General features: G+C 42.2%; 1 protein-coding gene across 1 annotated transcript; it reads right to left on the bottom strand.

The window, feature by feature from the left end:
• Positions 1 to 18,195: 18,195 nt before the first annotated feature.
• Positions 18,196 to 19,991, bottom strand: LOC119657584 (membrane-bound alkaline phosphatase). The gene is made up of 2 exons (XM_038064563.1): positions 18,702 to 19,991; positions 18,196 to 18,584 (listed from the first exon to the last, which is right to left on the bottom strand). Exons 1-2 carry the CDS (start codon positions 19,944 to 19,946, stop codon positions 18,246 to 18,248), a joined length of 1,584 nt encoding a protein of 527 aa, XP_037920491.1. The 5' UTR covers positions 19,947 to 19,991; the 3' UTR covers positions 18,196 to 18,245.
• Between the last annotated feature and the right edge of the window lie 6,647 nt (positions 19,992 to 26,638).

Here is a 26,638-nt window from a genome sequence, read left to right as displayed (position 1 = left end):
GGCCATAGTTGACTACTGTGATATTTAATACTAGTGATTAAGATTTGGAGAAGAAGATGTTCAAACTAACAACTCTACCAAGAACATCAATAACAACGTCGAAGGATGATGGACTGAAATAAGATCGCTACTCAAAAACGGTGATTTTGAAAACTATTGTTCAAGAGATACTCCGGGGATAGGAAATGGACCCATTGAAGAGTAGATCATCATTTTTAAGATCTCTCGTAATGTCAAAGATGGCAAAGGAAACAGATTTTGGAAGCTCAACAAATACTGTAGGTAGAAAGGCGAAAAAGGGGTAATCTCAAGGATAATATAGAACAGAGCCCTGATCCGAAAGAACTGCCTTTTGTGTCTGATGACGTGCATCAAGGCATTAAAGAAACTCGTGCTGCCTGTGCTCCAAGTGACATTTGCACTTGGGGCACATGCCGCGAGGTCGTGAATAAAAAGGAGAAAAAGAAACCTTAAGTATGAATTCGCCCAGAGCAATTGTAACGTCCAGCAAAGGCAATCCGTCGAATGAGGAGATATTAACAACAGTTAAAGCTGATTCTGATCAAAGGGATCTAGACACAAATGTTAACGTGAGCTGAAAAAGTCAGCATGGGAAAACAGATGGCCTTCGTAATCAAGTAATAAACTCGCTTGGGGAGAATGTCAAGGTACGTTCCCAAAAACATGAGAGCAATATACAGTGCAAGGATTTTGATGTGATCCGTGTGAAGTATGATCCAGAGAAGAAATTTGCACTGCTTTGAAACAACAATTTAAGTTGATGGAATTTGGAGGAGAACCCATTGTGACTGCCAGTGGAGCCACACAGAAGCTATTAATGTCGGGAAAAGTTCGAATTGTATGGGCTGTTTGCCGTCTAAGAGAACAGATCTGCTTCAAATGTCTCAAGTTTGTACATTTCGTGTAGGCAACACCAGCAGCGTTCATCAGTCTGATCAATGCAGAAGGAGTTGGGAGAAAGCCTACATGCGAAAACTTCCAATAGGGAACCCAAATGCATTTCATGCGAAGGAAAAGGAGAATGAGATAACGGGCATATTTCAGGAAGTGATAAATGTCATGAATTCAGGCAGGCGTTAACTGCAATGAGAAATTGACAATTCAAATAAGCCTCAATCATTTCAGGATCACTCAGAATTAGATTTAGCAGATCAATTACGATTCTGTCATTATAAGTGAACCCTACAGAAACCAAGACGGTGGTGTATGGCCTACAGATTTGACTGTTGCAGTGGCAATATGGGTATGCTATCCCCAAGATATACAATGCACCATTAATCAGTCGGCCAGTAGCTTGTTTGAGCCTTGTTCGAGTATAGGTGTACAGTTCACAATGTTTTTTGAAGACATGATAGACAACCTTCTCGATGTAAGGGGGTGAAATCAAATGGTGACTGTTGGCGATTTTAATGTGTGGCTTGACAATTTCTCCTATCTAGGGTCGAAAATCACAACCGATAACAGCTACGATGATGAAATCCGCACACGGTTGTTGTCAGCCAAAAGAGCCTATTTCAGCTTACAAAAACTGTTTCGCTCGAAACGTCTCATCATAGGATCAAAGCTCTTACTGTACAAGACTATGATCTTGCCAGTCCTCATGTATTCCTCGGAAACTAGGGTTCTTAGCAAGAAAAATTGCGAACTCTTGGCCGCGTTCGAGAGAAGAATCCTCTGAAGAATTTTTGGCCCCCTACATGAGGATGGACGATTCCGTAGCCTACACCTTGACGAAATCCATGAGCGATACCATAACCGTCCGGTTGTGGATAAAATGCAGCTCAATAGGTTGCGCTGGGCGGGTCACTTAATCCGTATGGAGGAGGATGATCCAGCCCGGAAAGTCTATAAGAGCATATCTATGGTAGAAAAAGAAGACGAGGCAGACCTTGCCTAAGATGGAGCGATGGCGTAGGTCAGGACGCCAGACAGCTTTTAGGGATATCGAATTGGTGGACCTCGGCGCAAAACCGTGATTCCTGAAGTTCCTTATTAACGAATCAAGAATCAAGAAATCATCCAACAATGTAGGCTATAATATAGGGCAAGGCAAATTCTAAGGCTTTGAACGTCAGTAGCATGCGAAACTGGATCTTCTGACATAATACGGAGCTGCTATATTTGATGAAAAGATCAGGCAGCACTGTCATTTTTGACAAAGATATCAGATCGAGTAATAACGTTTCGCGTTTGAAGCGTCAATTCAAGGAGATTTTTACCATGGAGCAGTACACGAAAGGCAAACGTTATCATATTGTTGAAATTTACATTCAACATCGTTTATCATTCGCCCGTTCTTTTTCGAAGATAAGCAAAATGGTTACCGTCAATCAGGAGCGTCATTGCGACTGAACGTAACTGAACATTGTTTGCGATAATATTATGGAGCACTTTTTGTTTCAATAATGCAGCGCTCCACCACACCCAGCTCGAGCCACTATCAATTTTTTGAAACGACCGTTCCCTGGACGTTTGATTTCAAAAATGGCGATTTTAACTGGCCATTACGTTTACCAGATTTAACAACTCCAGACTTCTTTTTGTGGGACTACTTGAAATCTATCCTATATGCCATCAAGCGAACGATCCCAGACGCCCTTAAGGCCAACATCCAACAGGAAACAGCCGCCATATCGGCGAAAGAGATATCATATCCAAAAATTTAAGAGATATCATACTCAAAAATTCCGTAGCCTACATAACGACGAAATCTATGAGCGATACCACCACCGTTTGGTTGTGGATAAAATCCGGTTCAGCAGGTTGCGGTGGGTAGGTCACCCAATCCGCATGGAAGAGGATGATCCAGCTCGCAAAGTCTATAAGGACAATATCTACGGTAGAAAAAGAAGACGAGGCAGATCCTGCCTGAGATGGAGCGATGGCGTAGGTCAGGACGCCAGACAGCTTTTCGGGATATCAAATTTTTTGACCTCGGCGCAAAGCCAACCCCATATATGCAGATACACTACGTGCTAGGTACTAGGTTTCCCCACTTGTCCACCATTGACACTTTGAGATCTTAAATGTTTGTTTATACTTCACTAGAGCATATTTTACATGCGCAAATCTATCCAATCGGCTGGAATTCAGTGGTTCTATTGCACACAGAACTTCTCATATTGGAAGCATCAAGGTTCTGAACTTGCAAGTTGTCTTTAAGGCTTGGTGGAAACCTTGTCAAAATCGGTTCACTGTCCGTCTGTCACACGGACTTTTATTTGGAACGGTTTCACTTATTGACACGAAATTGGGTGAAAACGTTGGAATTGTGAGCCACATGCAGGCAATGAATCACATTTTTCAACGTTAGATTTAATGAGAAATGGCATACATGCAGAAAAAGGGGTGTAAAATGGAAGATCTCAATTAGCACTTTCTGATGTGTCAGTTTTGATATTAGTTGTCAAGGGGGAGTGCGAGGGTTCCTAATTGGTTACTTGTTTTAAGGGGCCATTCTCAGAAAATCTTGAACCGAAAAATCTGCCCCTATATAACATACAGATCTCAAAATACCCCCCATACAGAAAGTTAATAATAGTATATTTTGTAAATTTACTGCAAAGCCCCATATGAAGCATCATACTGAATAATTGGTGGAAATTTTGTTATTAATAAAGTAATAGCAGGTCAAAGTTGGCTCTTACACGTGGAGTTCCAGCGCCCTAAAAGTCAAAATGTCAGTATCACCTTGAAATGGATGGTCGAATATACTCAATGCTATGAGCTATGATGCGCTTAAATATTCAGAAAACTTTTAATATGTGAGGCGCCGAGCTTCCGGTTTTTGACATTTGTTGAAGTTTCTGCTTCCACATAATAATATTGTCCCTGAGCCAGTTTCATGTTAATTTCCATTCATTGATATTGATTTTTTTTTTGTTTTAAAAGCTTTCCCCTTCTATTCCACTTTCACATATGGAACTTAATGTGACGCGGCGATTCGTCGATATTTTTGCATTTGATTAGATAACTTTAATTGTTCTACTGAAATTATGGGAAAGGAAAAATCCTATTAAATCTTACGAAAATTCCATGTGCATGATCGTGATATTACCGAGTATATTGCAATTGTGCTTGTCCAGACAATGTTAGTGGCGTTAAAATTAGACGAGCAAAAAAGCGCAAAACAGAGTTCAGGGCAGTTAGCAACGATATCTATATCGTCTGATAATTTATATCAAATAATTGTTTGCGATTGTAATCTGAATTCCACGTTTTTTCCAAAGTATTATTTTTCGACTTGCGTCCAAATCAACTAATCAATCAGTGATTTTGGAACTTTGATTGGTCAGAAAAGTGTTAATAAATGCTTGGATTTTTCGATTTAATCTAATTAAATGACGAAGACCCCAAGGCAGAGATCGATTGACGCATTTGTTTTCAAGGAAAATTTGAATTCCAAGAAATTCAACTTATGAATTCTCGTATATATTGTAATGAACATGGACATTTGGGGTGGCCATCCCCGACTTTGACTGTTATCAATAATGAGGACACAGCTGTGTCTTATAAAGCAAATTAAGCAAAAGTAAAAGTTCGAAAAAGCAGGCTGGGATCGTTTCTTGGTATGACGTCCTTAATAAGATAGGTTTATTGGCTTGACCAAATGCAGAGCAGAATTTTTCCTTAAACCTCGCGGGCGTAATGGATACGTTTGGCCCTCGACCTCTGACGTACGGCCTTGGAGTGTCCATTCTGTAACCATAACGTTATCAGAAATGCCTCTTATTATTTTTGATATGTACTGAGCAAGTCGTTTTCGTTGAATGAGTGAAATCAATCGAATTTTACTTTCTTTTAGACCAAGAAGACTGTATAGAGGGGGGACTACGTAGGTAAGCCTTGAATTTTCACTGGACAAAAAAGATGATGTACAGTCGGCCAGACTTTTCAGTCAAGGTCGCAGAAGCGTTCTGCTCATCTGCGTTTAGAAGTATTGGCTTTAATTTGTGTGGCGATGTTGCGGGGTCAGTGAACATGCATACGTAGTTGCTTTTTATAGGAATTTTCCAGCTTAGTGCCAAATCAATCCTAGAAGGTAGCAATTGGCATATCACAATGTGACATTATCAACTTCCACTTGGTTCTGTGTAACTTATTGCTTGGTTACGAGGATTCGTACACACGGAAATGCTATAAAAACACGACGCACAATACAGAAATTGATGCACAGAACGCCCTACGACCTTAATTTAGAATTTTTCAAATTACTAAGAGCTTTCCAAATTAACTTCAGACTTTTCCAAATCAATTTCCATATTCAGAATTTTTTCAATATTTTACTATAAAATTTTAGACTAACTTTTTAGAACTGAATAAGAATGATGCTAGGATCCTCTGATGAAAATCTGAGATGCTCATTCATTTTGTATTATCAACTGATTTGTGCTCGGTCCGCGAATATAACGGTTCAATGGTGTCCTCTTGAACACTATTAGCTTTTTCATACCTTTTGAAAATGAATTACTGGCTTTTTGGATTCAACCCTGAAATTGCGGCTGTCCCTTCGAGCATACGTCGATTTTGATTAAGTATTGTAATTAAATAACTTTAGGGGAAAGACAACTTCAGTAGAAAAGTAATGAAAACAGTTAAGATGGCTCCTCACTGTTCGTTTGCTCTGGGTAGTAATTGCCAACGACTCAATTTAAACTTCCTAATATTTGGGAAGTTCTCTATTGTCAGTGGATAGTAATGGGGTTTTACACGAAACGGCGGAATTGATTGCAATTACAAGGAGATGATTTTATATTATGTTATTTATTATTTATATTATTTACCGCAATGTCGTCCGTCCAGTCGCTCTCTATGGTTCGGAGTGTTGGCCGACCATAAAAGACAATGAACGGCGTCTTGCGGTAATGGAGACGAAGATGCTACGTTGGACTAGTGGCGTCACACGTTTAGATCACATCCGAAATGAGGATATCCGCGATCGTCATGGAGTAGCACCGATCGTGGAAAAGTTGCGAGAGAGGCGTCTTCGATGGTACGGTCACGCAATTCGTGCAAACGAGAATTCACTTGCCAAGATTGGTCTGAACATCGAAGTCGATGGTAAACGACCAAAAGGCAGACCTAAGCAACGGTGGCTTGATACGCTGGATGGGGATTTGAAAGCCTCGAGATTGCACCCAGATCAGGCATTCGATAGAGCCAAATGGCGAAGCCGATCACGACAAGCCGACCCCGCTTGTGAACGGGACAAAGGCTGAAGAAAAAGAAGAATTTATATAGCGTGCTGGCCTCAAGATCAGGTAAAGGAGGAGGGTTTGAGGTAACGTATTTTGTACTATCCTCAGTAAAATAAAAATAAAATGCTGAGATCAGAGAAACAGAAAAATAACGTCTAGTTGGAGTTGTTCCACTATGGTCCCGTGACAGACCGACAAAGAAAATGCATATAATGCCGTTAAAAACAAAATAACCGTGTTGAGTACTAAGCCTCGAAAAAATCCTAGGGCGTTCACTTCAGTCAACGCGGCAGGACAGGCCCAGATACTGTCGATAAATGGGTAAGGGTTATTGACGCATGGATCGCGTCAGGACGTAAGTAAATTAGTTCGAGCAAACCAAATGCGTGTCAATACGCTAAAAATTGGCACCCCTACTGGAAAGTCCGCTCTACAGGAGTGCGAAATTCTGCGACATATAACGCGAACGAAAAACTGAAAACAAAGGAGGCGAGTCTCCTACGTCTAAAAACGAGACAAGTTGTACCAAATGGTTTTCCAGGTTAGGGGTTGGGCCGAAAACCATACAAGGAAAACAACTGATTACGAAGCCATAAAAGGAGCCTCGAGCTGGATGGATTTTACATCAAAACAGACAAACGATTTGTGCATTTTTTCATGAGATGCGCTGAATTGGGACCGGCTTCCTGAAGAAGAAGTACTACAGAATATATTATAGTGGCCATCCAGTAAACCAGGTGCTTGGAGCAGGTTTCTTAGTTAGCCAAAAAATAAAACCTGCTATTATTGGCTTTGCATACTCTCGAAGTCCGTCCCAGGTATGATATAAAAATCATACTTTGAGATTTTAATAGCCAAGTAGTGATGGAGCCTGTATTCAGTTGGCTCCCATAGCTTACATAAGAATACCAACGATAGCAGCATAGCAGTGTCGCACAAAAAGGTTGTTGGAAGTACTTGGTTTGTACGGAAAGCGGTCCACAACCAAATGTGGGCCTTCCCACATGGCACCACTTTCAACCAAATTGACCACGTGTTGACCACTTTTCAACCTTGATGACCCAACATCACCTAGAATTTCTCTGAAGGTTAACACTGAAGCCATTCACAACGCAGCCCATAACCCATATAAGGGGGAAATGGATGTTGCAATAACCGCAGCTAACAGATGTCCTGCAGATGAATCATCGAGAAATGATCTACACGACCACCTGAAGAACGTCATCATTGATATGGCAACAAACATCCTTGGCCCCAGTCTCAAAAGAAGTCGGACCGACTGGTTTGACGATGAATGTAAGGAAGCAACGGAACGGACGAATGATGCATACCAAGTAATGTTGCATTCTCAAAGAATGCGAGCACGCACAGAAACTTATCACGGAATCCGTTGAATGAAGAAGCGACTTTATAGACGAAAAAAGGGAGCCTGGGAGAAACAACAAATTTGTGAACTAGAAAAGCACATGGAGCAACCGCACCAGGCGCGCAAGTTTTACCAACAATTCAGCAGGATGAAGCCTTACACACTTCGATGCTCATCCTGCCGAGATAAAGAGGGAAATCTGATTTCCGGCAGAATGGGCATATTGGAGCGATGGGTTGAGTATTTTGATGTACTGCTCAACAACCAAAAAAAAAAATATCGGCGAGTTTGGAGGTCCCGCCAACTGAAGACGAGGCACGAACGCTGAAACCACCAAGCATGGAAGAAACAGTCCGTGTAATTAGTCCGTGTTTAAAAGCCATAATTCACCAGGAATTACAGCCGAATTAAATTGCGAATTATGGCGGCGACCAAATACACCATGCGGTTCATCAACTGACGCTCAATGTGTGGGACAGCGAATCAATGCCTGATGATTGGCAACGAGGCATTATCTGTCTCGCACATAAAAAGGAAGATATTACGCAGTGCAGCAATTATATGTTGGATAGCTCCGAATATTATTGACCCACACCAAAGAAACTTCACTTTAGCCAAATCAGCAACATATCAGAATATCGATCACTTGCACCACTTTCTCATTGACATCAAGGCCGTCTATGATAGTGTAGTCATAGGAAAACTGTACATGGCATGATAGAATTCGGCTCACCCTGACCCTTGCGTGAGGCCTGATAGAAGCAGCAGGATCACTGTCGAGATCAACAACGGTCTAAGATAAGAGGATGCCCTATTATGCCTAACCTCGCCCTATATAAAGTTATCCGTGATGCTGATGTAAATACGGGAGGCATTTACCATTGTTCCATTGTTCGGTTTTCCGAGCTGTAGGCTCTTTGCCTTTTGTCAAAGTTCGGGCCGTAATGGAAGAACTACCCGGAACTTTCGCAGGCTCAGCTTTCTTCGGCGAAGAGTCTTAAGTCCGCATCCACTTGATGACGGACCGGACTACTTGGGAAGCAACTTACTTCCTCTTGTGGTGGTCCACGGACCCCTATATTTGAGTTAAACACCAAGTTTTTTAAAAAAAGGGTTTCATTCAGGCATAGTTTGGGTCTGTACATACGACAGATTTCATTGCAATATAATTCGCACTAATGTCATGTTTTCGATTATATCATATATAAATGGAGCGATTAGAACTTGTCGCACCTTTCGGTCACGGGCAGAGGTGAGGCAGCATCTGATGAGTTGCCTCTGCCCTAGACGAAATCGTCAGTCAACCTTTTTTTAAGAAAATATTGTTTTATTGTTTCTTGGTTCATCTTATATTGTTGATATTCAAACAATCCTCTTTAATTGTCTGATAAGCCAAATCTGAGTGATAGTGCGGCGTGCACTCGCCGTGCCTGTGTATGAACATATTTTCGCAAAAGTACTCCAAACAGAAAGTTATTTTTGAGTGTTTTATGGACAAATGAGCAAAATTGCCATGGAGAAATGGACATAGGTTTGGCACCGAGGAATTTTGTGCAGAGAATGTCGGCATGCCAGGATGACTCCGTAATCGGATCTATCCAACGCAAACCGAGAAAGGGGGAGAAAAGGGGTCTAGGTTGGCAGTATGTATAGGGTGGTTTTAGTTAGTGGGTAAAAATCACAGGATAGTATCTTTTGCAGATTTCCACATATTAGACAGGGAGACAGACAGAGGGATATATAGGATAGTAATCCGGTTTAATAAGGTTTCGCTTTATGGACATTTGCGAGAAAATTAATATGTATGTGTGTTCATTTCTTAGTGATCTCCTGAATCGTGGAGGGCTGAAATATGTGATGAAAGGAAGGTATGTTGTTTTCGAAATATAGTTTGTCTGAGGTCGATTTCAGCGCCTTTATAAGGTTTTGTGTAAACACAAAACCTTATTAAAATCGGTTTACTGTCTGCCTGTCTGTCTGTCTGTCTGTCCGTCACACGCATTTTTCTCGGAGACTATAGTAGCGATTGACACCAAATTTGGTAGAAAGGTGGGAACTGTGAACGCTCACGCATACAGTGAGTTACATCCTTTTACATGCAAAAGGGGGGTGTAATTTTTTTTTTCATCAAATATAGTGATGTGGGGTATCAAATTAAAGGTCTCGATTAGTACTTTCCAAAGCTGGTCTTAGTTTTAACATTTGTTGGAAAGACGAGGAGTTCGGGGGGTTGAAAGTGATCATTTATTTAAGGGGGCCATTCTCAGAAACTGCCCAACCGAAAAATCTGGAAAAAATCAAGAGGATGCCACTATATGGTAATTAGGCTCCGACATACCTTCCATACCGATGTCCCTTCAAATAAAGTTAATCATAGTATGATATATTACTGTAATTTTCAGTATTTGGCTGCAGAACTCACCTTAAGTTCATCCTAGCACCACGAAGTTGCAGCAATGTAGGGTATGATATAGAGCTTGATCTTACCAAGTGTGTATATCTAACAAAGTTATAATAGGTCAAAGTTGTCACTTCTTTGGAAATTCTAGATTTAGGATGTCAGTGTCAGCCGAAAGTGACTTGTTCATAGTTATATAGTTATATGAAAGAGAGAACTTCTAATTCTTTATGTGTACATATGTTGATTAAAAAGATTCTAAGGGTGTCTTTGTCTTCAGATAGTGGTATACTTATATGATGAAGTGCTATCAAGGTCAGTGGACTAAAGAACTTCAATTAGATAATAGTAATTCGAGACCGAAAAAGTAAGTGCCTTTCCCGTAGTCTTTGAAGTTTTTAATCAGTTGTTAAAATGTTAGTATCTAAATTGCACCATTGAAAATATCGATCTAGAAACACGATTCAATTGTCCCCAAAAACGTGAAAAACATGGATAGGAATAAGTAACAATAAAAACGCCATATAGATATTGGTGGCGGCTGAACTCTTTCTTTTATGGTGATAATTATAATTATTGTTTCGTTGTGTACAGTTCGCAAGTCTGTCATCAGATTGTAAAAAAATCTTTCCTCAATCATAAAGGTAGTAAAACAATTCACGTGCTGATCACGGGTAATTTATTGTTATTGCAGCATTATTACTTTTGCGTAATTGAAAGGTTTCTGTATTTGTGAATGTTTGGAAGAGATTTTTTGAAGCATATTTATGAGTCGTCATAAATCAATAAAGCTAATAACCAGAAGTAGCCGCAGAAGTAAGGGTCGGTTGATTAAAGTTTAATTTTAGGCTCAGCACGTAAGTAGATTAATATGTGAGTTGCGGCTTATCTTTAATTATGTTTTAAAAGATTGGTATAAACAAAGCTTGGAATGGAATCACCGTTTGTCTGAGTGCCATAGGTACATAGTTTACTTGGTGGATCGCACGATGTGTGCCTATTGAAAGGGGCTTGCCATATATGCTAAAGAGGGGTGTACATGTACACGGTTTTCCTTCTTTGTCATAGGTATATCTGTGGAGATAACGAATAAAGAGTGGGTGGAGCAGAGATCTAAATTTTGGTACACTGTTCTAAACTGATTCGAAGGGTATCGATATGCTGATAAGGCTCAAGACAGGTGCTTTTCTTCGGCATCTTAATGACCATTCCTTTTGTCCATTCATTAGGAAAGGCCTTGGATTACTATGCTTTAACAATGAATTGAAGTAGCAGCTTTGTAGGGACTAAGAGATTTCGTCATCAGATCAGTTGAATAAATCCCCTTAGCAAAGTTGATAATAATGTTTGTTTACGATGGACACGTGTTGAATAATACGCAATTGATTTTAAAACAATTAATTTTATCGCTCTTATATGAAGAAATTTCGTTGCCAATTGAAAACACAAGATCCCTTCCTTTTTAGCTTACCCCCGGTAATATGATCGGCTCACTCAGTTGGGAACAACATTTTTCCGAATGACAAGTTTTTTTTAAGGTGAAGTAATAATTAGTTGGATAAATTGTATAGAATTAAGATTTTTGAATTGAAAATTAGCTGTGGCGTTCCACAACTGGTGTTCTTTGTGATCGACGTTTCAACAAGCGTCTCAAATCTAAAATTTACCGCAATGTCGTCCATCCAGTCGCTTTCTACGGTTCTGAGTGTTGGCTGACTATAAAAGACAATGAACGGCGTCTTGGGGTAATGTAGATGAAGCTGTTGCGTTGGACTAGGATGAATTTAAGCTAATTACAAAAAAATATAGTAATATACTATTATTAACTTCATTTGAACAGATATCGGTATGGAAGGTACTTCGGAGCCCAGGCACCATATAGTGGCAGCCTCCTGACTTTTTTTCAGATTTTTCGATTTGATAGTTTCTGAGAATGGCCCCCTTAAAGAAATGATCACCTTTCAAACAAATATGAAAACTAAGATCGGCTGCGAAAAGTACTAACCGAGACTTTTAATTTGATACCCCACATGACTATGTTGGATGAAAAAAAAATTAAAATTTACACCCCTCTTTTGCATGTATGGGGACCCCCCCCCTTAAATTCAACGTGAAAGGATGTAACTCACTGTATGTGTGAGCGTTCACAGTTCCCAGTTTTCTACCAAATTTGGTGTCAATCGCTATAACCGTCTCCGAGAAAAATGCGTGTGACGGACAGTATTTGTTGTCAATCGTAAAGAGTCGATAAAAGTAGGAAAGTTGTTCGATCGGAGAATTCCGAAATGAAAAACAAAGACCGGCTTCGGAAGGTATTAGCCGAGACCTTTCATTTGATCCTACACATGGTATATTTGGCGAAACAAATTATGTGTCCCCCACCCCCTTCCCCTTAAAATCAACGTAGAAGAATGTTACTCACTAGATGTGTGGGTGTTCATCTTTTCCACCAGATTCGGGGATTTGTATAGGCTTTCCAGACGATGTGTTATATGAAGTATATTGCCTCGATTTCTCCTTATGCATGTGCTCAGGGATATTGCCAAATTTGTAGTTACTGACGCAGCTACGGTATTTAGTTGCCTCCAGGAATCGGCATTTAATTACTCTTGCTCTTAAGTCTCTACTCTCCACAATTGCTTGCGAACATCTTTTTTCTGAGCAGTTAAGGTCTTAGATTCTCCGTTTCCATTGCTATGGTTTTGGAAAGGTAGACTGTCACCATGTGGGCCCCTGACATATCATCTCCAGCACATGCCTATAGTCCGGCCCCCTTCTAGCGCCGCAATTTAGGAACTATGGCTGTTACTCGTTTCGCTGCGCAATCTACCAGTATAAGATCTGGTAGAAAGCACATGCCGGTGGGCTCGAGCTGTGCACTTTGTCGCTTGCATATCTTCATGAGGGCAAGGCTTTCTATGATTTTCTGCTCCTTACGAGAGAGCATTTGCTCTAGAAATAATTTCAGCAGTATATCCATCACGCACTAGCATAACTAACGACGGGTTACCTGCCTCCTACTTTGGTCCCTGACTTACCCGTAATTTCTTTCCGTTCGGGTTCGGATTTGCGTTTCTTGACACTAATTTCTTCTTGTGGGCTCGTTTCCGCGACCCTCTATTGATTGATTCCGCTATTGAAGGCTTACGTATATCTAGAGTCTTCTAACGGGCCTCTTTTGGTTTTAGACCTTCTTTTTAAAAAACGGGATGGAAACAACTTAGATTGTGTACGGTATTATTCTGCTTGGATTCCGAAAATCAAAGGCGAGTACGTCAACGGAAAATGGGCTACGAGATTGGAACCTATTCAGAACTGGCGCTCTGTTTCATTGAATATGTTGAGAAGTGAAGGTGAAGGTCCAGGAAACGAAATTATTAGGCAGTGAGGTATTTGCCTCTCGAACTCACACAACTTACAAAAGTGGGGAAAGGTGTCGAAAGTGAGATGGAGGTATAGCTTTGTAGCTATTTGACCAATCAGCGAAAAAATTGGTGCGCTTCGAGTGGAAACTAAATTTGACGACGTTTGAATTATGCTTCAAAAGGAAGACGACTCAATAACAGACAAGATCTTTAGTGTTTTGAGTCAGTATTTGATTGATTGCTCTCGAATGGCGAGAAGATTGTACTTGGTGACAACATAAAAGATCGGAGAAGAGCTTTGTTGTTTTCTTCACCCCAAGATTCACATGCGGACATAGGCTTTATCAGGTCGGATGACTTTCAATTAGATTGATCATTTATTTATTGAGAAACTGACTGAATTTAGCATCCTTTACGTGCGTTTATCCCGTAGGGCAAATTGCGACAGTGGTCATTGCATCATCGAAGCGGGATAGAAATAATCGAAGAACCGGGAGAATTGGCGTGAAGTTAGCTGAAAAGCACAATCATCACAGCTGCAGAAAAAGTGATGAAATCTGTAGATTGAAAGATAACTTCAATAGACATACTTTAAGATAAGCTCAGAAATTAATCAACAGAGAGCAGAATTGAAGCTCAGAACGATACTTTGCAGGGACGTGGCGGTAAAACTATTGGAGGCGCGAGCAGATTAAACGTTATGAAAAAACCATCCAATGCATGAATAGAAGCCACATGTTCAATGTTACGCACTATCTCCACATATCGCAGGAGCAGAGGCTATACTGGCACCTACACTCGAGGAAATCATGGGTGTACTTAAAATGCTTATATATGTTATGTGGTTGTTATTCACCCCTTCACCCTCACCCACATGACATCGCTGAAACGAACTTCATCACCCCTCGAGGCACCCGCACTTTGTTACACCCGCACTGGGTTACACTGTATGGCATAGCATGCAATTGTCGCCCATCCTTGATATGAGTCCTATGCATTGCCACTTCCACCTTTCGATCAGATCGCTCACCGGAGAAAACCCTCCATGCCGACCAAGTTATTTTCTACAATAGTATCAGGCCATAATACTTCGATCGTCCAGGGTAGTTGTCATTTTCTTAGTGTTGGAATAACTGCATTTCCAGATTTTAGTGAATCTAGTGCTGTCAACGCATTAAACGACATCTACTTCGGTGCAATCGTCGGCAGAATCGCCGCCTTCGATTTTCTGCCCATTAATGCAGATATAGAAAGTGCGATGGCCCGTCAGATTTTATTTCTCTCTTTGTCAAAATCCAGAGCAATTTGGCTAAGGTCCATGACCCGATGAGAGAGCAAGCAGACGTCATCAACGTAGTCCTGGTGTTCCTGATGTCATGGTCCATTCAACTATGCCGCGTCTTCCTGACAAAACAGCATGAAGAACGTCATCGATGACTAGAAGAAATAATATCGGTAACATGGTGCTACCCTGGCGAACTTTTGTCTTCAAATTCCTCCGAAGTTTCACCTCAATGCAGGATTTAACATTTGTATCATCATATGTCTATTATTTTCTCTGTAATGCCTCTCCTGCGTAGAGCACGTCTGATACATTCGTTCACTCTATCGAAAGCTTCCTCGAAATCGATAAAGAGCAAGTGTATTTATCATTTTTTCGATGGCGTGGGGCACGCAGATATCCCTTGAATGGTCACAGACAAACCGGGTGCACTTCTTTGCAATTGACTCCGTTTCAGTGCATTGATAGCCGAATTGATTTCTCTCCTGTTTGGGGAAACAGTCCGTACCTGCATATTACTGGGAGAAGCTAGCTAGCTCCACAAGAATGCGGAACTTGTCTTTCCGTTCTTCGATCCACTTTCACAATTACGCAACCAGCAAGATCTAATGATGCTTTTTCAAATCGTGGCCGGTGTCCAATGCAGCGCCAGAGAAACAAGCATTTTTTATGGTTGACCAATCCTCATCGATATTCGCAAGTGGGTTACTCAGGGTATCTGCCTTCCGAACAGCAGAGCTTGAGAGGTCACAACTCCCCATCCCTGCGAAAAGTTGCGGTCACAAGATGCAAGCGGAGATAACCATCAGATGGTGATCAGTTTTGAAGCCGATGTCAGCGTCTCGTTTGATGGCAAAATCGTCAACGCGGTTGATCGTATGGTGTGGGTCAGTTGAAACTGGACTGAGCATATGGCTAGGTAGTGGGAGCTGTAGAAATCTAAAAACCGCCCACCATTAGCGTTCCGGTTGCCAAGATCGTGTTTTCTCATCATGTATGTGAACATGATGTTATCAGGGCCCACCTTGCCATTCAGATCAAGATCACTATCACAATGTTACCTTAAGGAAGCTTTTCCTGAACTCCATTATATTGTAAGTGTCCGTTGGTGGTCACTATACAAATGTGATGCTCTTTAACCTTGGACCGATACCGAATTAGCGTCTGCTACCACTTTCCAGAATTGAAAAAACCACAGTGCCATAATTGTGACAAGAGATGGGGAAGCACTTTCCAGGGTTCCACCATTTAATTTTGCTTAGGCCTAGAATGTCCAGCTTATATTGTTGGAATTCTCCCTCGAGTTTGAGAAAGCTACCATTCTAGGGACCCCTGATACCATGGCCGAGGAGCGTGCACACATTACAGAAAGCAATCATTGTCCGCTTTCGATTGGTAAAAACCTTCGGCGTGAGGTCAGTCCTTATCCCAAGTGTTGTTGATGTTTCGGTAGCAGTAAAGTATTGAAATTTGCGCACGCCACAAATGTCTATTTTTTTTAGTCGCATCATACGCTATACTAAAAGATTGTCGTTTGCCCTGCTCTGGCGCGTGGTATGTCCTGGTGCGTCAGCGCAAGCTACACCCACAGTGATCACCAGGTAATCCTCTTTGAGGTATGTGTCCAGCCACCGGGCAAAAGCCTATCATGCCCGAAACCGAGAAAGATTCCAAGCTGGTCTGCAAAAGGTTTGCGCGAGGAAACCTTCATAGAGGTGTGATTAGTTCAACCCGATAAATAGCCGCCCATGTGGCACAATGCATCGCAAAGGTCTAGGAGGTGCCCATTTCCCAGTAAAAGACCAAACTACTGGTGGAATGGTGAACCGGCCAGGCTTCGATCGACTTGCCAGCGAGCAAGTGAGACAAATTCTGCTGCAAAAACTATATAGGGATGTCATTGTTGTATACATGTTATAAAGTGCGAGCTAAACTAACCGAAAGAAGGTTCGAACTCCTTTTGCTCTGCCAAAGGGCAGATCTGGATGCAGTTGCGTATCAAGTCATCGTTGTTTTGATCGGCTTTTTGGTCTATCAATCTATAAAGTCTGACAATTTTGCTGCTCGCTTTGTGACTTCCAGGCAGTGGGTGTCGAAACGAAGCATATTGTCGAAAGTGATTTCGAGGTTTTGGGTGGAGTTCTGATATGATAGAGAATGGATATCCGTTAAGAGGGTAGACAAAGGAAGTGGGTGAGGATTTATGTTAAGCGTACATGGAATACACTTTCTGATGTTTAGCGCTAAACCATTAGCAGAGCACCAGCGAACCAAAGTGTCTAGGTTTGGTTGAAAGGAGATGCAGTCCATATGCGACGATATATTGGAAAATGGCTTAAGGTTGTCGGGATAGAGTAAACAGGGACAAATAAGGAGCGGGGAAGGTCGTTATAAAAAATAAAAATAACAAAAGACCCCAAATAGATTTTTGTGGGACGACAGAGGAGGGGGAGAAGGAATGGGACGTGCAGGCATCAAAGGAGATGCGGCAGGATCGGTTGGACGGACAACCAGTAGCTTACATACCTTTCCAAGATTTAAGATGTAAGAGTGCGATCACCACTTTTGTAAATAGGGATGATGAGAGCCTCTTTCCACAGGCCAGGAAAATGGTTTTCTTTAAAATTTTTTGTTGAAAATAATGGATAGTGGGAAGGAAGATGGACTGACCAATTTTAAGCAAAAACAGGTTTGGAAAACCGTCGTAACCGGGGCCAACATTGGCTTCAAGCTTGCCGATGCGGTACTCAATTTGGGGAAGGGTACGAAGGGGAGTGGTATGAGATGGGGTTCAGGCTACCTTCGCTAGCGGGGAGAGGAGAGGAATATAGACTGAGTTGGGGGAAGTTAGCATAGAAGCAAGGGAACTTAATGGATGTAGGAGATAGCTGGGCGGGACTTGTAAATGTGGGGCCAGAAAAGTTTGAGGTTTTGGTGCTCCGGGGAGTCATCAACACTGGCCAGATATTTCTTTCCAGACCTATTAAGGATCTGACCAAGAAACGCAGAGTTTTGAAAAAAAAACAAAGTCAGTGGCAGTGTGTTTTTGATAATTTTTTTTTGTGAACTTTAGTGGTGAGCTTGACAAGGTAAGAGCGCAGGGACTTGGGAGAGGCGATGTAACAGGGAAGAAGATTTGATAAAATATGTTGAGTGCTTGGTCACACGTTAATGGAGAGGGAAGGGATGATTGTCCCCAGGACTGAGTTCAGACCGATATGCGAGGAATCAGAAGCCGCCACCATATTAACATTAGAAATCTACATTGGGCGGGTCATGTAGAGCGTATGAACGACAGAAGGATTCTCAGGGACTTATTCAAAGGTAAGATGGAAGGTGAACAATCATCGAGAAAATCTTAAAACAGATATGAGCATGCAGTTGATAACGTGAGCTACTCGATGTTCGGTTTCTGAAATTGGAGGACGACGTTGAGCGACCAAGAAAAGTGAAGACGAAGATTCCAAAAAGCCAAGGATCGACATCGGAATGCAGCGCCATAGAAGAACTAATCGAGTATTGTATTTTTTAATTTTATTATGTTTGTTAAAACCAAACGCAGTAAATAGTCTATAAATAATTCAAAAGTGTCTTAATCTAACAAAGCTAGAAACGTTTAATCACAAGCTTTAAGTCCTTTTCCAATGCACGAAGCATAAGCCATAAGATGTGGAATGACATTCTGTTCGTAGGTGCTACTGAACATGTGTGCCCACGGACCTCTAGCGAAAACACCAACATCCTCCCCGCCATGAGTTTCACTGTCTTTTGGAACCGTGGATGGGAATTTCTGTTTGTAATCGTTAGCTTCCGAATCTGTTAGTGGTACTCGTGAATTAGTTTCATCGTCCCTATATTTTTCGTAGCCATCTCCGTTAGCATAGCTGAGGGTCATATAAGGGAGATTATCCGTTTTGCTGATTTGAGCTTCTCCGAAAATATTATTGGTTCGTGCCTGTAGGAATTAAAGGAAAACGCTTTCTCAATCACATCCCTAAGTTAAATTAGTGAATAATTTCTCCTAAAAAAATGAATTTCTGAAGGATACTTTCATCTTCAAAGGATTACTTACCGGATATCCAGCATAGCTCATGGTGTGAGCATGATCTGAAGTGACCACAATCAAAGTGTCGTCCTCATTTGTCATATCTACTGCGGCCTGGACTGCTTTTGATAGTTCAGCGGTTTCGTCGAGAGCAATTTTCGCATATACATCATGATGAGCCAAATCAATTTTTCCTCCTTCTACGAATAAATAGAATCCATTCTCGCTTTTCTGGAGGATTTCAATGGCTTTGCGAGTCATCTCCTCTAATGTGGGTTTTTCTGTATCCAGCCCTTTGTGTTCTGCTTCCAAGTGGTACAACATGTGGTCGTCTTGGAACAGACCCATAAGGGAATCCGTAGTTTTTGCATCGATATTTGACAGACCCCTACTATTGAACACATATTTACGTTTGGAGTCGGCATCAAGCCATTCCTGGATAAGATTTTTTCCATCTTGGCGATACCCTGGGTTTCCTTCTTCATCTACTACAGTTTCATTCAAGAATTCAGCACGACCACCTCCTAGGATCACTTTGAATTTACTTCCCACTTCGCCATGAATTAATTGTGTGGCAATATCAATGTCTTTAGGGCAACCAGCTGGTACTTCGGCGTCATTTTCCCAGTCCCGATCTGCGGTATTTGCGTAATTTCCTGCTGGAGATGCGTGAGTAATTCGCGTTGTGGTGACGATTCCAGTTGCTTTGCCTGCATCTTGAGCCCATTTGGCAATAGACGTGGTGTGCTTGGTAACATCCATGGCCGCGTTGCAGTCCTTGCGGGTAACCTGTCCGTTGACACCGATGGTTCCATAGTTCGCTTTAACGCCAGTCAAATATGCAGTTGCTGTACTTGCAGAGTCGGGAACTTTTCTGTCCAGACAGTAGGTCTTCGATAGTCCAGTATGGGGAAATTTCTCGAAGGATAGTTTCTGCTCCTCTCCACCCATGTAAACTCTAGCCGCGCTAATGGTAGGCACAGACATGCCATCACCAATGAAAAATATAACATTTTTGGCGACGTTGGTGTTGATTTTCCTTTTAATTTGCTGGTCAACAAAATCCTTGGCATTGTTCAGCCAAAAGTTCGTCTCAAGTTCATTTGCTAAATTTTTGGAGACACGGGTAGATCCCTGGCTGTCCGGATGAATACGTTCGTCATAGCACTGATGCGAGGACTGGAAACATTTATCCTTAGCTCTCGTGGGAATTGTACTGGCCTGAATGGTTACGGCACAGAGCACTAACACTAGGAACTCTAGCTTCTCCATTTTGCACTGGATGAGCGCTAGACCAAAACTGAAACTGGTGCTTGGTCAATCTAGACATTATAAGAAAAATAATGGATATATCAGTGCAAAGGGGACTTTGATAACATGCGAGATTAGTGAGAGCAGATATTATTAGGTATGTACGTGCCTATCTGATTGATTGGCAGATAATTTAGTGCTGGTTGAAAGATAGTGCCAGCTGTAAACGGTAAAACACTCTGTGCGTCAGTTAAGTTATTATAGTAGCAATCATCTGGTGATATACTCCACATAAATTATCATAATCATTTTAATCTGGTTGGATGTACTCTTTTTTTCGTTGTAGTGCTACTTCGCTTGTCGGGTTCTTCAAGACGGTACCTGTAATAATTCTTTCACGCGTGCGCTAGTTTCACCTTGAAGTCACTCTCTATAGGCGTTAGTTTCACAAAGGGAGGGTGAGAGGAAGCACCATGTTGTATATGTTGCAATTCAGGTCTCCGACTAAGTACGAAGTCATTTGTTATATCGCTGTCAATGTTTACCCTTAACTCGCACGAATATTGCTGTAATACATATTTATATTTTTAAGGTTTTGTGTAAACACAAAACCTTATTAAAATCGGTTTACCGTCTGTCTGTCTGTCTGTCTGTCTGTCCGTCTGTCTGTCTGTCTGTCTGTCTGTCTGTCTGTCTGTCCGTCACACGCATTTTTCTCGGAGACGGTTATAGCGATTGACACCAAATTTGGTAGAAAGGTGGGAACTGTGAACGCTCACACATACAGTGAGTTACATCTTTTTACGTTGAACTTAAGGGGGGGTCCCCATACATGCAAAAGGGGGGTGTAAAATTTTTTTTCATCAAATATAGTCATGTGGGGTATCAAATTAAAGGTCTCGATTAGTACTTTTCGAAGCCGGTCTTAGTTTTGACATTTCTTGGAAACGTGGGGAGTGCGGGGGGTTGACAGTGATCATTTATTTAAGGGGGCCATTCTCAGAAACTACCAAACCGAAAAATCTGAAAAAAATCAAGAGGCTGCCACTATATGGTGCCTTGGCTCCGAAATACCTTTCATACCGATATCTATTCAAAGAAAGTTAATAATAGTATATTACTATAATTTTTTATAATTGGCTGGAAACCCCCCTTAAATTCATCCTAGCGTCACAAAATTCTGCAGTGATATAGGCTATAATGTAGAGCGTGATCATACCAGTTTGATGGAAATCGTACTATTACTAACAAATTTATATGATAATACGTCGAAGTTGTTGCTTCTTTGAAAATTGAAGACTATCAATGTCAATATCACCCGAAAGTGGACATATGCATATATTACGTGCTACGTACTAAGAAATACATAAAACCTTTCGTACCTCAAGCGTTTAGCTTCCGGTTTCCCGACTTGTTTTAACTTACGCGTATATTCATCTATATAATCTCATTACGTTTTGCTATGCGACAAAACCGCCGAACGTACGGCGTATAAACTAATTTACTAGAAGCAGAGGTACAAATAGCATGGGATCAACATGAGCTCTCGATATCCACTACATATTTTTAAGGTTTTGTGTAAAACAAAGCCTTATTAAAATCGGTTTACAGTCTGTCCGCCTGTCTATCTGTCAATTATACGGTGAAAAGGTGGCAGCTGTGAACGCTCACGCATACAGTGAGTGACATCCTTTTACGTTGAATTTAAGGGGGGTTCCCATACATGCAAAAGAGGGGTGTACATTTTTTTTCACCAGATGTAGTCATGTGGGATATCAAATGAAAGGTCTTGGTTAGTACTTTCCGAAGCCGGTCTTAGTTTTGACATTTGTTGGAAACTACTCAACCCAAAAATTTGAAAAAAATCAAGAGGTTGACACTATATGGTGCCTAGGCTCCGAAATACCCTCCATATCTATATCTGTTCAAATAAAATTGATAATAGTATATTACTATAATTTCTAGTAATTAGTTGCAAAACCCCCCTTAAGTTCATCCTAGTACCACAAAATTGGAATAATGTAGGCTATAATAGAAAGCATGATTCAACCAAGTTTGGTGGAAATCGCACTATTATTAACAAAGTTATAGCATGTCGAATTTGTCGTTTCTTTGAAAATTCAAGACTATAAATGTCAATATCACCTCTCTCACATAATATATGCATATATTACGTGCTACGTACTAATGGAGTAAATGTACTCTCAAATGTCTTCATGAAAGAAATACACAAAACCTTTCATACCTGAAGCGTCCAGCTTGCGGATTCTCTGTTTTGATGTGTGCTTATAAATACTATTTTTGGTTTTTTGTTCAGTAGTTTGGTAAAAATTGTCATGAAATTTTGCTCCACTTCTGGAAGATGAGTTTAATATAGCCGACGTGGATGAACCCCACGGGGAAACAATAGGCGTGAGGGCACAGAGCATTGGAAGAGTGTTTGAGAGAATTGAATCCAGTTTTCGCAATGCCTTTTGATGCGGAGATTTTGCTTTGTAGAAGATATGCTCAAATGTAGCGAAAACTGCGATGAACCAAAAAATGCGTGGCGGGATATGCAGATGCTTCTATACCAATGGCTCAAGAAAACTTGCGGTACTTGTGCTCTGGAGCGGCTGTCCACCTTTTGAAAGAAAAAAGTTGTGGATTTTCCGTTAGCATAATATGCAACGGTCTTTCAATCTGAAGTCTATGCGATCCTAACGGCTGCAACTTAAGCGATTGACCAGTGGCTGAAGGGCAGGTATATTGCAATCTGTAACGTTGCTTTGAAGACGTTGAGCAGACTTTTGACGACTTAGAAAGTTTTTCGGGAATGTAAGAGAGAAGTGGTTGCTCGCGAAGAACTTCAACGTACACTAGATGAGTGTCAATTCTCTTAGTAAAATGAGACTAGAGGCAGATGGACTGCGCAGCTCATTGACAACTTAGGTGTTTGACTGGATCCTAAGTGGGCATGAAAGTTTTCAGATTTAGCTTCACATGATTGGAAAGGCACGGTCTCCTGATTATGTGTTTTACAATGGTTGTGGACGACGCCCATCGCACATTTTTTTCTTGTGGAGGATCGGATGGAATTCGTCAGCAACTCTATTCAAACACAGGAGATCTTTCTCCAGACAACATTGTCGAAAAGATGGTGAGGGGCGTTGGCAGGTGGGGACGTGTTGCGCATTACGTTCAGGTTCTTCTCATTGCAAAGAAGATAAAGCTTGACCGATTGAAGGGGCGAATGGCGCGGGGTTCTTCAACCAACAGTTTCCTTTCTCCTTTCCATTCCCGTTAGTGAAAAGAATTCCCTGATTTGAAGGCACCACAAGTAAGGCTAGCTCTCTGACGAGGGGAGATGTTTAGTTGGCAGTCCGACAGCATACCGTTGCGGAAGTCCAACACTATGCGTAAATGCATTATGTATTTCTAACTTATTGGTAAGGATGAAATCCAGAAGGACCTCACATCTTCATAGTGGGCGTTGGCATCGTAGCCGAGAAGAAGTGGTAGTGCCTTCTCCTCGCAGAACGTCGCTATCCTATCCTAAAGCCACGGCTGGCTCTCCAGTTCTTCCAGCTGGTGTCAAGTTAGAAACTCTGAAAGCCAAGTGTGTTTTAAATTTTTTGTGGGAATGATGCAATGATAATGGTTTTTCACAAGAGGAATCTCAAATTACCTGCATGCTTCCTTCTTGTAGACCATGGATCTGCTCCTGGTATACCCAGGGTTTTTGTGCCAGCACTATTTCAATCTTGCCCTTGAAATTATTGCAGATACAGCATTTGTATGGTGGAGGTTTACCTGGTTTATTGGCCATTTGATGCGGTGGTGCTTGGAACTTTTACTCAATACCGGAGTATTGTCTTCCGAGAATTATAATCCCAACCTCCGTCGCGCAGTCTATTAGCATAAAACCTGGTTGAAATCCTATGTCAGTGAACATGAGCTCCTAATTCCATCCCTCACACATCTCCATGGCGATGAGGTCTTCACTTATTTTCTGCTCCTCACGTCTAACATGTTGTAGACACTTTATTTTATCCGTGAAGGATATAAATGCGTATTTTCAGGAGTACTTCTTAAGATGAAAATTTTGCGTGTTTTTTGTAACTTTAAGCCTTCTGACAACCCGTCATCTTCCATCTGGCCTTCTGACAATATTTGTCCTGAATTTGTGGGTGTTTACTGGATGGACAGTTAAGTCCTTGAGGGTTTAACGTGAGCACCTGTCTGGACGACTTAATCCCACGGTCTTCTTAAGACACGGATTGATTTTGTGACCACAATCAGAGCGCCGCTGAGACAAGCAACAACGGTACCAGTCTATACCAAGTGCATGGCTTAGCATTCATACAGGTGGATGCAAGACCTGCTAAATCTCTACCGAACTAAGGAGTACGGCACGGCATTGAAATGCAACACCACGCCGAGGCCTAAGGGTCTCTTCTCGCTTGAGCACAACCACAACCACCATGAAACTCCCACTAGGGGGGTCATCCGCAAATAACCGAGCTGTACTCACATACATCGGGAGTTCGCCCGAAGTATGAGAGTCTAGGGGCTATCTTGGTTCCCATGGTACCAGTATGCCTCTGGTGAGGTTTCGCGACCAATTTGCCACTTCAGATGAGTCCCCGTGCAGACTCGCGTCTGATCGCCCTGATTGAGCCTTGGAGCATTCGCCTATTGCATCACGGCCGCCAAATCAAAGTGAGTACATCGTCTCCCAGTGTCACCACTATGGAGGTTCTACTCGGCTATTTGGTTTTGGTTTGGCAGACTGGGTTGCCACCCCCTCTTCCTCAACACCTCATCAGGGCACCCAACTGGATGGACAAATAGAGCCAGTGTTTGTTTTACTAGTATTTGACAGGTTGAACAGCCCGCTCTGACCTTAGTCTTCCACTGTGCCTTCTGACTGGCCGGCTGTTGCTTCACCGACAATAATCCAACCGTTTCTAGGTAAAATTGTTCTTGTCGCGAGTCATGTAAATTTGCATGGAGCCAACTCTTAGACTATTGACGACGACGAGTACAACGTAGAAATGTGGAAAATTCGATAAGTTTAAGGGTTCAATTGACGAAAGATGGGTAAAAAAGTTGATGAAATAAAACACCAAATTTAGTTCACAAACGGAGCTTTCTACTCGGTCCTGCCGATTCGAAAAGGTAGCAATATATACAGAAAAGCAAAGCTCCGAGTATTTAAAACGATAATAAGAACTGTGCTATGCTACGGATGTGAAATATGGACCATAATGCGGGTAGGTACCAGTGGCCGCTCCGAGGAGGCCAATTAGCGCTGTGGTGCGCCACTTTGATGCCACGAACTCCTAAGACCGTGACTGTTGTGATGGGAGCAGGGAGGCAGAGTCTAGCCGGCTCGAATCTTCAGAGCCAGCCCGTAGCATTCACGAAGGAAAGCAGCTCTCCCACCCTGCAGCTAGAAATCTCGCTGAGGTCCCTAAAGAATGGTTTACCCAGTGTCCGTAATTTGACTCTAGCCAGAGCTGGGCAATCGCAGAGAAGTTGCATTAGCGTTTCCCTTCCTTCTCCGCAGCTTCGGTAATGCGAATTGTAAGGTATGCCGAGCCTGGCGGCATGGTCCCCCATGAGCCAGTGCCCCGTGCAGACCGCTGTAATCTTGAATGCATTTGCACGCGTCTGGCACAGAAGCTCTCGTGATCGGGCTATGTTATAAGTGGGCCAAATTCTCCTTGATTTAGCACAGCTCGTAGTACGAGTAAACTCGACCTCCGACAGCCGTCAGCGGAACACCGACTGTATTCACCGAAGGCCTGCGAAGAGCAGAGCCTGGCCAATCAGTCAGCCCGTCCATTCCCCTCTATGTTCCTATGCCCGGGTACCTAGAGGAGGGTAACCTTGAGCGTGCCGCCCAGATGGTTCAGCGCGTCTCTGTACTGCCTCACGAGCCTGGAAGATGTCCACGTTGAGTACAAGGCCTTGATGGTTGCTTGGCTCTCGGTCAGAATGGTTGTGTTTCGCTTGGGGTTCGAATCTCGTTCGAGCCATCGACAGACTTCCAATATCGCTAGTACTTCGCTTGGAATACACTAGCGAAATCTGGGAGACTATATGTGTATATTCGCGAAAACCCCCGCGTCGACTCCACAGGCCATCTTTGATCCGTCGGTAAAGAATACTGGGTCATAACCTTGCAACACGCCGCCGGTTCTCCACTTTGCCCTGGTTGGAAAATACACAGCAAAGTTTTGTCGTGAAGTTTACTTTGTGTGTGACATATACCGTGGGGAATGCGCAGATTTCCCGAGGTACTTCGTCCAGGATATTATTGTAGCCGTAGCATTTTGTTACCCAGCATTTGGACTTAAGTAGTCTGACGGCACTGTACGCTGCAACGTATTTTATGTGGAGGTCTAGGGGGAGGAGATGCAGGAGTACATTGAGAGCATCTACCGGGCAGAACTGCAGAGCCCCGGTAGCAGCTGCACACGCCGTTCTTTGAATCCTAATAAGCTTTATCCTATTGTAATTTTTCCTGAAAGCCTGCCACCATACAATAGAGCCGTACGTTAGGATCGGACACACCATAGCGGTGTATATCCAGAGAACCATCCTCGGCCGGAGACCCCATTTCTTTGCAAAGGTTCTCTTGCAGGCATAGAAGCTGAGGGGTTAGAGCATAAGGCTGCCGTACAGAAGGTCGCGGTTCGAATCTCACTTGATGGCAGTGGGATTTG

Source organism: Hermetia illucens, chromosome 5 (assembly GCF_905115235.1).
Source record: "Hermetia illucens chromosome 5, iHerIll2.2.curated.20191125, whole genome shotgun sequence".
In the NCBI taxonomy this organism is placed as follows: Eukaryota; Metazoa; Arthropoda; class Insecta; order Diptera; family Stratiomyidae; genus Hermetia; species Hermetia illucens.
Note: the sequence above shows the minus strand (reverse complement) of the source record. Positions and strands in the feature narration are given on the sequence as shown.